This window comes from Mauremys reevesii, linkage group 13 (assembly GCF_016161935.1).
Source record: "Mauremys reevesii isolate NIE-2019 linkage group 13, ASM1616193v1, whole genome shotgun sequence".
NCBI classification, from domain to species: Eukaryota; Metazoa; Chordata; order Testudines; family Geoemydidae; genus Mauremys; species Mauremys reevesii.
The window spans coordinates 11,985,645-11,997,144 of record NC_052635.1 but is presented as its reverse complement, the minus strand read 5'-3'; the positions used below and the strand labels follow the sequence as shown (position 1 = coordinate 11,997,144).

The 11,500-nt window shown below is 45.0% G+C and overlaps 1 protein-coding gene across 1 annotated transcript; it reads right to left on the bottom strand.

Moving 5' to 3' along the window:
* Window positions 1–340: 340 nt before the first annotated feature.
* LOC120380025 (olfactory receptor 13G1-like) lies at window positions 341–5,612 on the bottom strand. The gene is made up of 2 exons (XM_039497530.1): window positions 4,714–5,612; window positions 341–410 (listed from the first exon to the last, which is right to left on the bottom strand). Exons 1-2 carry the CDS (start codon window positions 5,610–5,612, stop codon window positions 341–343), a joined length of 969 nt encoding a protein of 322 aa, XP_039353464.1.
* Between the last annotated feature and the right edge of the window lie 5,888 nt (window positions 5,613–11,500).

Below are 11,500 nucleotides of genomic sequence, written 5' to 3'. Positions count from 1 at the left end.
ATCGACGTCTAGATCAGCGATTAGTTCACCACAAGCAGACGAACTGGCCGCGTCGACCCAGCAGGTAAGTGTAAACATGGCCTAAGAGACAGCCTCTGAAGCAAAGTGCTTACAATCCAAATAGAGAAGACAGGCAAAGGATGGGAGGGGAAACTGAGGCACCAAGCAGGAAAGTAACTAGCTCAAGTTCACACAGAAGGTCAATGGCAGAGCCAGGAACAGAAGCCAGGGCTCCCTGTTTATATTTTAGGAGAAAGGAAAAGTTTAGAGCTTCATGGTACCCTGGAATGAAAGTTAACCAGTATGTTTACATCATCCATCATCGTTATCGTGTATTACTCTAGCAACTACAGGTCCCAGTTGAGGCTCCAAGGTGCTCTGCAGTGTAGGAACACACAATGAGATACAGTCCATGCCCCATAAAGTAGGAAGACAACACAGACAAAGCATGGTAGGCATAGAGAAGTTAACAATGCTCCTCTGAGTATGATGGATTAAACACAGGAGGAGTGATAGCAAAATTCCTAGATTCCTAGATTCGTGGGCCAGAAGGGACCATTAGATCATCCAGTCTGAGCTCCTGTATATCACAGGCCATTAAACTTCACCAAGATGACCCTCTACTGAGATGTTAGTTACACTAATACTTAACGGTCCTAAGGAGACTGTGATGCTTCCCAGGGGTACGAAGGACTGTGAGGCATCTCACTACCACCTGCTCTGAGCATGAAGAAGACTGGCCATGCCATGGGTCAACTCCCCGATTGCACTCGCTGTGGGCATCACAAGCGCTGCCCAATCAGCCTACACAGGCTCTGCTGTCCCTCTACCAGTTAGCAATAGATACACTCCAGCTCTAAAGTCCTCCAAGCATCTCCCTGGAGTGTGCAGCTCCTGGTGCATTGGGCATTTGTAGTATTCACAGTGTCACTGCTCCCAAATGAACAATACACTAAAGCTTCCTAGTTACATTCCTAGTTATACTGACCAGCACTGTCCCAGTATATATCTTTGGAAGACCCTGCTATTCACCTGTCTCCATTCTGAAAACTGATAATTTATTCCTACCTTTTGTTTCCTATCTTTTAAGCAGTTACTGATCCATGAGGGGACCTTCCCTCCTTATCCCATGACTGCTTACCTGGTTTAAGTGCCTTTGGTGAGGGACCTTGTCAAAGGATTTCTGAAAGTCCAAGTTCACTATATCTACTGGATCCCCCTTGTCACCATGCTTGTTGACCCTCTCAAAGATCTCTAATAGATTGGTAAGCAGGGGCAGCTCTACGTTTTTGGCCGCCCCAAGCAGTCATGCGCGGGAGGCGCCCCGGAGCCGCGGGAGCAGCGGACCTCCCGCGGGCATGACTGCAGAGGGACGGCTGGTCCCGCGTGGCTCGGCTGGACCTCCTGCAGCTGCGGACGGTTCGCGGGTCCGGCGGCTCCGCTTGAGCTGCCGCAGTCATGCCTGCGGGCGGTCCAGCCGAGCCGCGGGACGAGTGCCCCCTCCGCAGTCATGCCTGCGGCAGGTCCAGTCGTCCCGGGGCTCCGGTGGACCTCCCGCAGGCATGACTGCGGCAGGTCCGCTGGCCCAGCCTGCCGCCCGCCCCCCCTGGCCGCAGGGGACGCACCCTAGATTTTGCCGCCCTAGGCACCAGCTTGTTTTGCTGGTGCCTAGAGCCGCCCCTGTTGGTAAGCCAGGATTTCCCTTTACACAAACCATTTCCCTTTACACAAATGAATTGTGTCTATCTCTGTGTCTGATAATTCTGTTCTTTACTATAGTTTCCACCAATTAGTCTGGTATGGAAGTTAGGCTCACAGACCTGTAACTGTTGGGATTGCCTCTGGAGCCCATTTTAAAATTGGCTTTACATTAGCTATCCTCCAGTCATCTGGTACAGAAGCTGATTTAAATGATAGGTCACAAACCACATTTAGTAGTTCTGTAATTTCACATTTGAATTTCTTCAGAACTCTTGTGTGAATACCATCTGGTCCTGGTGACTTCTTATTGTTTAATGTATCAATTTGCTCCAAAATCTCCTCTACTGACACCTCAGGGACACTTCCTCAGATTTGTCACCAAAAAAGAAGAGCTCAGGTGTGTGAATCTCCTGCACATCCTCTGCAGTGAAGACCAGTACCGGATTTACCATGGTGCCAGTGGTGCCATGGCGCTGGGCCCAAGCTCAGAAGGGGGCCCATAACACTCGCTTCCTCCCCTCTGCAGAAATGGAGCCTCAGAGCAGCCCAGATCTAGCATAGGAGCTGAGACCCCACGGGGCCCTGGGAGATGTAGTTCCTTGGCCAGCACCCTGCCAAGAGAGTCTGCCCTGGAACAGGGAAAGAACTACATTTCCCATCATTCCCTTGGTCGCTATCAACAGGAAAGGGAGGGGGAAGCTGAGAGACTCTATTTGCTGCAGCTTGCTGTGCATGGGGAGCTGGCTGCTAGAAGGGGGTGGCAGTGTGAATGGGGAACAAGTGTTCCCAAGGAGTAGAAGGCTTTGGCCCAGATAGCACACTCAGAAGACTTCCACAGACTGGCTTAGGGATGCTGGTATGACTTTGCCTGGCAGTCCCCAAAGAAGGAACTGGGGGGACAAAATGGACAGTGCACCTCTCTATCTGAAGCCTAGCAAGGGAGGTATGTGGATCCCACTAGAAGTTAAAATGAAAAGTCAGGGAGGGGGAGGGCTCTACTAGCGGACCTGGGCAGCTTCAGATACAGTACAGGAGGATTTCCACTTCTGAGCCATGAAAATAGAAATTGACTTTTTCCTTTCCAGATTTATCTAATATTCAGAAAGGGAATCTAAAACCTGCCTTCCAGATTTGAACACCCTCAAAATTCAGGAGTGTTCAAGCTCAGTTTGGACAGCTGTTACTTCATTTCTCCCAAATCAAATACGCGGATCCACTGTAATTTGCTGTAGAAAAAGTAGGAAAAAATTGAGCAACAGATGCTCGGGTCTTCCGAGTGCTAACTAGGACTGGAATTGCTATTTTCAACAGCCATTACCATTTTTTATTTTTTTTAGTTTTGCTTGTTTAAAAGGAAGACAGTAATATTGCACTGGCAAATTCCCCATCGAAACAAAGAATGGAACAAAAGAATAATAAAGGCACCTCAAGTTTTCCTTATTTATGTAGGACAGTCTTATAATATGGATCCAGATATCTTCCAATGACACAAGCTGAAAATTGTTCCACTTTACTGCATCTGTGTAACCATGTGGGAATCAGTCCTGTCTGTGTTCTGTGCACATCCAAAATTCTTACTGAATTCAGAAGTGCCTTGCTTTTGTGACCATCCTACCTGATATTTTCAGCCCTTGTAAGCAAAGCAAGCTTACATTTAGTAATTGGGTGGGAAGCCTCTCAGAAAAAGTTAGGTGCTGTAGGAGGTGTTACTTATTCACTAGGTAATGTGAGACCTTCCTGTTAGAACAGTAAACCAGTGCCGCATAGAATGCACTTTGCTCCTCGACTCTAGAATGGGGCCTTTGCTTCTATACACAATCCATTAAATACAATGAAAAGACTCCCACTCAATTCAACAGGCTTTGGACAGAACTGATTATACTCAGGGTAACTCCACTGTCTTCACAGGGTCCTGGTCTCAGAGCAGGGGGGGTGGGGGGGAGCATGTCAGCTTGTTGCAGAGCTGCTGCTCAGGGATGGGAACCTCCTGGCACCCCAGCCTCCAAAATAATTCAGGCTGAACTTTCTGCATGACTGTGTGCTAGCTGAAGGGTGTGTGGGAATTGGTGGCCTCTGCTGCAGGTGATGGGCATCTCAGGTATTTAAAGCCATTGCCCAGAGGAGGGAAGTGCCTAACTCCAGAGTCTGCAGCTGCCTAGGGTCAGCGCTGAGGATTTGAAGTCCCTGGTGCTGCAATTGCAAGGTTCAAGCATGCTCAGCCTTGGAATTGCCACCCCTCCTGCGGCTAGTAGCTGCAGCTGGCTAAGGCTGGCCTCTTGCAATTGGCCCCATGGCTATAGCCAGAGAAGCTACAAGTGGCTCTGTGACTACTGGGGCCATTAAGCTAGAGCAGCTAAAGACACTGGAGTTAACCTCAAGGAACAGAGGTCACCAGGAGGAAAGGAATGTCAAGGGGAGCAGGGAAAGAGGAACCAGGTCAGGCTTACAGAGGGAGCTTCCAGCTGGTTGGGAGCATGTCCAAAGTAGAAACGAAACAAGTATGTTTGGTGCCACGGCCCACAAAAGGTTAATCCGGCCCTGGTGAAGACCGATGCAAAGAATTCATTTAGCTTCTGTAACAGCTTCATCTTCCCAAAATGGACACAGTATTCCAGTAGCGGTCTCAAAAACACTATGTATAGAGTCAAGTTTAATTTCCTACATGATATTCCAATTTTATGCATCCAAGGATCACGTTAGCTCTTTTTGCCAAAGCATCACACAAACCTCATGTTGAGTCAATTGCATGTGTTAATCCCTAATATTTTGTCTGAGTCACTGCTTTCAAAGAAAGCATCTCCCAACCTGCATTCTGTTCCCAGATGTATTACAGGTATATCCAACTTATTATCAACAGTAACAAACATGTTTTATTCTATCTGAAAAGTAAGTACAATTGCAAGAGCTTTTAAGAACAAATCTTTTTCAGTACATAAATACTATACTGATAAGTACAATAGATAGATAGATAGATAACGTTATTCTCTTTGATATAGCCCAAGTCTTCTTATCAGTTTCCTGAGGCCTTCTTTGACCTCTTTGTTTCTCAGGGAGTATATGATAGGATTTAGCGCTGGAGTTATAACGGAATATAGGACAGTGATCACTTTGTCTCTGTCTGGAGAGTAGGCTGAGGAGGGGTGTATGTAGGTGTAAATGGCTGTGGAGTAGTACAAGATGACAACTATGAGGTGGGAGGAGCAGGTGGAGAAGGCTTTCTTCTTGCCTTCCATGGAGCGAATCTTCAAGATAGTTCTCAGAATGAAGTAATAGGACGTTAAAGTTACCACACAGCTGCCCATCCCAAAGACTATGTCAGCCAGAGAAGCCAGGGTTTCATTGAGGCTGATGTCTGAGCAGGAGAGTTTTAGCACTGTTGGCAATTCACAAAAGAAATGATTGATGATATTCGAGTCGCAGAAAGAAAGCGGGAGCACAAATCCAGTGTTGACTGCAGAATTGATCAGTCCTGCTATCCATACGCCAGCAATTAACTCAACACAAACCTCCTTCCTCATGATGATGGTGTAATGCAAAGGATGGCAGACAGCAACGTAACGGTCAAAAGCCATGGCAGCAAGGATCAGATCTTCACTTCCCAGAGTCCAAGTGAAGAGATATATCTGTGTAATGCAGCCTAAGAAGGCAATGGTCTTCTTGTGCTCCAGAAGGTTGTGTAGCATTTTGGGAATGGACACTGAGATGGATAAAAGGTTTATCAAGGACAAGTTGATAAGCAAGAAATACATGGGAGTGCGGAGTCTGGTGCTGGTAGTAATAGTGATGACGATGAGGAGGTTTCCAATGAGGGCTGCCATGTAGATGAAGGTGAATAACACAAAGAGGAACATCTGGTATTCAGGGAGGCTGGAGAGACCCACCAAGATGAACTCTGTGACAGAGTTCTTCATTTCCAAATCTCCTCTACTCCTCACCTATTGACATAAATCAGCTCACTGGACCAGACACTTAGCTGATGTAAATTAGTGTCATTCTAAAGAAGATCGGAAGCCAAAGCAAAGAGATTGATTTGCACCAGCTGTGGATCTGGTCCATGGACTCCAATGAAGCTATGTCAGTTTATGCCATCAGAGGTTCTGGTTAATTGATTTCAATACTGTACACCAATTCATAGCAGCTGGACAGCTGGCCTATTGACTTTGAAGGACCTAGTATAAATCTTCTAGTGAAATTAATGTGAAATTAGCCTAAGGGAGGTCAGAACAAGGCACATTACACCACACATTTTAAAAGTATCCTCATCACAATGAAGGGACTAGAGCGAGTTTCAAGTAGCAGTTTGTGGAACAAAGGCCAGAAGAAACCAGTGAGATCATTTAGTCTGTCTCTTGTGTAACGTAGGCCACAGAACTCCCCCAAAATAATTCGTAGAGCAAAACATTTAGGGAAAAGAAAATCTTGATTTAAAATTTGCCAGTTATGGAGAATCCACTCCAACCCTTGGGAAATCGTCTCTGTCGTTATTACCCTCGTTGCTAAAACAATTACTCCTTTTTTCCATTTTAAATCAGTCATCTCCATCCACTTCAGTGTGGAGTAATTCATCATTTACACCAGGGCGAGTTTGAAGAAAATCAGACTCCATGTCATTGCGAATGATGAACAGCAATATTTTGTCTAGATAGGTCAATTATTAGAGCTAGTGTTACAAGCTAGAATTTTTGAGAGAGTCTAAGCAGTTAGGCACCAACCCCCTTTGACAGGAAATCCCAATCTATACAAATTGACTCCACCTGTTAGCTGAGTCTTTCTACTCCTCTGATCAATCTATCTGTCTATCCATCTATCTAGAATATATATAGTATTCATTTTTAAAAAAAGAAATCTGAATAAATAGCATGATTTAGTCTATATATGTAAAGTTGAGTTAATAATTTAACAAAAAACTTTACAAATAATTAAGTCCCACATTATCTAAATAACATGTCCAAACATGCAAAAGCAAACCAGTATAAGTAATTATAAAGTCTTTCGATATAACAGCAACATAGATATTACATGATAACCATGCAGAGAGAGAGAGAGAGAAAAAGTTCAAATTTTGTTGTAATTAGAAGTAAGAAAGAAAGAAAGAAACCTCTATTCCAGTTCACATATAGCTGCCCTTTGAATTAGATAATTCAGTCTCCTTTGCTCTACTAGTTTCTCAAGCCGTTTGAAATCACCACAGCTGGGAAGAGCGTTCTTGTTCTTCTATTAGGCTGATGGCTGGAAATACATATTTGTCTTTACTGCTGTCCCAGCTCTTTCATAGATTCATAGATTCCAAGGCCAGAGGAACCATTACAATCATCTAATCTGACTTCCCGCATAACACAGGCCAGAGAACATCTCCAAAATTACCATGGTCACTCCATGAGTTTCATCAATGAATTATCAGCATCCCAATGCTTCTCAAATTGCCTCTTAGTGCTACTGGGGAAGAACAACTTATATCTCCTTTCGAAGTTAATTATCTAAAGGAGGCACTGATCAAGTATTTTAATTGCTTATGTTACCTTTGGTGTCATGAACAAAATACCAAAGTCCTTGGGGAGATACTGCTCTAATGATAGATAGATAGATTAGATTAGATAGATATGGGGGTGTATGGGGATAGTAATATGGAGTAAGACCTCCAGGGCCTTACCCAGTTGTTACTCCTCGTCCTCCCACTACAGAAGGGATGTGGACAAATTAGAGAGAGTTCAGCAGAGGACAAAGAAAATTAGGGGGCTGTGACACATGACTTATGAGGAGAGGCTGAGGGTACTGGGGTTATTTAGTCTGCAGAAGAGAAGAGTGAGGGGGGATTTGATAGCAGCCTTCAACTACCTGAAGGGGGGTTCCAAAGACGATGGAGCTAGGCTGCTCTCAGTGGTGGCACATGACAGAACAAGAACAATGATCTCAAGTTGCAGTGGGGGAGGTCTATGTTGGATATTAGGAAACACTATTTCACTAGGCGGGTGGTGAAGCACTGGAATGGGTTACCAAGGGAGGTGGTGGAATCTCCATCCTTGATGTTTTTAAGGCCCAGCTTGACAAAGCCCTGCCTGGGATGATTTAGTTGGTGTTGGTCCTGCTTTGAGCAGGGGGTTGGACTAGATGACCTCCTGAGGTCCCTTCCATCCCTAATATTCTGATAGATCAGTGGTGGGCAACCTGCCACCCGTGGGCCACATGCGGCCCGTTGGAGTAATCTGCTGGTGGGCCATCAGACAGTTTGTTTACATTTAGATGGCCTCCCACAGGTCCCAGTGGCCGGGGTTTGCCATTCCCAGCCAATGGGAGCTGCAGGAAGCAGCACAATCTTCCAGACTGGCAGCCAGTCTGGACTGGAAGACATCAAGACGTAGAATCCACCACTTTCCTGGCTAGTTTGTTTAAATGGTTAATTGCCATCCCTGTGGGGGTCAGTGCCTGAGGAAGTCATAGGAGCTTACCCATCCTTACCCATCCATACCCATCCTGGCTAGTAGCCTTTGATGGACCTATCCTCCATGAAATTATTTAGTTCTTTTTTGAATCCTGTTATTGGTTTGGCCTTCACAACATTCTCTGGCAAAGAGTTCCACGGGTTGACTGTGCGGTGTGTGAAGGAGTACTTTATTTTGTTTGCTTTAAACCTGCTGCCTATTAATTTCATTGGGTGACCCTTAGTTCTTGTGTTATGTGAAGGAATAAATAACACTTTCGTTTTCACTTTCTCCATACCAGTCAAGATTTTATAGATCTCTATCATATCCCCCCTAAGTCATCTTTTTTCCAAACTGAAAAGTCCCAGTCTTTTTCATCTCTCCTAATACAGAAGCTGTTCCATACCCCTAATAATTTTCATTTGTCTTCATGAACCTTTTCTTATTCCAATATATCTTCTTTTGAGATGTGGTGACCAGATCTGCATGCAGTATTCAAGATAAGGGTATATCATGGATTTATATAAAAGCATTATCATATTTTCTGTCTTATTATCCCTTTCCTAATGATTCGGAATATTCTGTTCACTTTTTTGACTGTTGCTGCACTTTGAGCAGATGTTTTCAGATGAAAAATTGAAATATTGAAATTTGATGCAGAAATAAAAGTTTCAGAAATTTTTATTTGGAAATTTCATTCCCAAACCAAATGTTTCATTTGGGTTTGGTGAACCATGTTCATCATGGGACATTTTGTCTAGCCAAGGTGCCTGGGCCATAAGGGTATTTGGGGCATGAAGTACCTGAACTGCAACTCTCATGAGGCAAAAATGAAATGCTTCTATTCAGTTCAGCATACTGAAACATTTTGATTCAGGCCAGCCCAACTTAGAATAAATATTATGTTTCTGTTTTCTGGATAGAAAATCAAAACCTTTAGGAAGTTTCATATGAATTTTTTTTTCATCAGAAAATGCATTTTCTGTTTTAAAAAAAGCATTTCTACAGAAAATTCTTGAACAGCTCAAGTTACTTTAAAAAATGAAAGTTTTCCCACTCACTTTATACTATTTTCCAGCTCCTTCCACTTGGGAAACAAAGGCCTGGTCTAGACATAAAACATAGGTTACTTTGCTCAGGTCATTGCCAAGAATGACCTTGAGCGTATCACTGTAGACTACGTGGCTCTGGGAAGAAGGATAAAGGAGTTTGAGGCGCAAGTGGTGTTCTCATCTATCCTCCCTGTGGCAGGAAAAGGCCAGGGTAGAGACCGTTGAATCGTGGAAATCAACGAATGGCTACGCAGATGGTGTCGGAGAGAAGGGTTTGGATTCTTTGACAATGGGATGGTCTTCCAAGAAGAAGGATTGCTTGGTAGAGACGGGCTTCACCTCACGAAGAGAGGGAAGAGCATCTTTGCAAGCAGGCTGGCTAACCTAGTGAGGAGGGCTTTAAACTAGGTTCACCGGGGGAAGGAGACCAAAGCCCCGAGGTAAGTGGGGAAGTGGGATATCGGGAGAAAGCACAAGCAGGAGACTGCAAGAGGGGAGGACTCCTGTCTCAGACCGAGAAAGCGGGACAATCAGCGAGTTATCTTAAGTGCCTATACACAAATGCAAGAAGCCTGGGGAACAAGCAGGGAGAACTAGAAGTCCGGGCACAGTCAGGGAATTATGATGTAATTGGAATAACAGAGACTTGGTGGGATAACTCACATGATTGGAGTACTGTCATGGATGGATATAAACTGTTCAGGAAGGACAGGCAGGGCAGAAAAGGTGGGGGAGTTGCGTTGTATGTAAGAGAGCAGTATGACTGCTCAGAGCTCCAGTATGAAACTGCAGAAAAACCTGAGTGTCTCTGGATTAAATTTAGAAGTCTGAACAACAAGGGTAATGTCGTGGTGGGAGTCTGCTACAGACCACCAGACCAGGGGGATGAGGTGGACGAGGCTTTCTTCCAGCAACTAAAAGAAGTTTCTAAATCACAGGCCCTGGTTCTCATGGGTGACTTTAATCACCCCGATATCTGCTGGGAGAGCAATACAGCAGTGCACAGACAATCCAGGAAGTTTCTGGAAAGTAGGGGACAATTTCCTGGTGCAAGTGCTGGAGGAACCAACTAGGGGAAAAGCTCTTCTTGACCTGCTGCTCACAAACAGGGAAGAAATAGTAGAGGAAGCAATAGTGGATGGGAACCTGGGAGGCAGTGACCATGAGATGGTCGAGTTCAGGATCCTGACACAAGGAAGAAAGGAGAGCAGTAGAACAGATACCCTGGTCTTCAGAAAAGCAGACTTCGACTCCCTCAGGGAACTGATGGACAAGGTCCCCTGGGAGAGTAACATGACGGGGAAAGGAGTCGAGGAAAACTGGCTGTATTTTAAAGAAACTTTATTGAGGTTGCAGGAACAAACCATCCTGATGTGTAGGAAGAAAAGTAAATATGGCAGGCGACCAGCTTGGGTTAACAGTGAAATCCTTGCTCGTCCTAAACACAAAAAAACAGCTTACAAGAAGTGGAAGATTGGACAAATAACTAGGGAGGAGTATAAAAGTATTGCTCAGGCATGCAGGTGTGAAATTAGGAAGGCCAAATCACACTTGGAGTTGCAGCTAGCCGGAGATGTTAGGAGTAACAAGAAGGGTTTCTTTAGGTATGTTAGCAACATGAAGAAAGTCAAGGAAAGTGTGGGCCCCTTGCTGAATGAGGGAGGGAACCTAGTGACAGAGGATGTGGAGAAAGCTAGTGAACTAAATGCTTTTTTTGCCTCTCTCTTCACAGACAAGGTCAGCTCCCAGACAGCTGCACTCTGCAGCACGGTATGGGGAGGAGGTGACCAGCTCTCTGTGGAGAAAGAAGTAGTTCGGGACTATTTAGGAAAGCTGGACGAGCACAAGTCCATGGGGCCAGATGCGCTGCATCCGAGGCTGCTAAAGGAGTTGGCTGATGAGATTGCAGAGCCATTGGCCATTATCTTTGAAAAATAATGGCGGTCGGGGGAGGTCCCGGATGACTGGAAAAAAGCTAATGTAGTGCCCATCTTTAAAAAAGGGAAGAAGGAAGATCCAGGGAACTACAGGCCAGTCAGTCTCACCTCAGTCCCTGGAAAAATCATGGAACAGGTCCTCAAGGAATCAATCCTGAACCACTTAAAGGAGGGGAAAGTGATCAGGAACAGTCAGCATGGATTCACCAAGGGCAAGTCATGCCTGACTAACCTAATTGCCTTCTATGATGAGATAACCAGCTCTGTGGATGAGGGGAAAGCAGTGGATGTGCTATTTCTGCACTTTAGCAAAGCTTTTGATACAGTCTCCCACAGTATTCTTGCCAGCAAGTTAAAGAATTATGGGCTGGATGAATTGACGGTAAGGTGG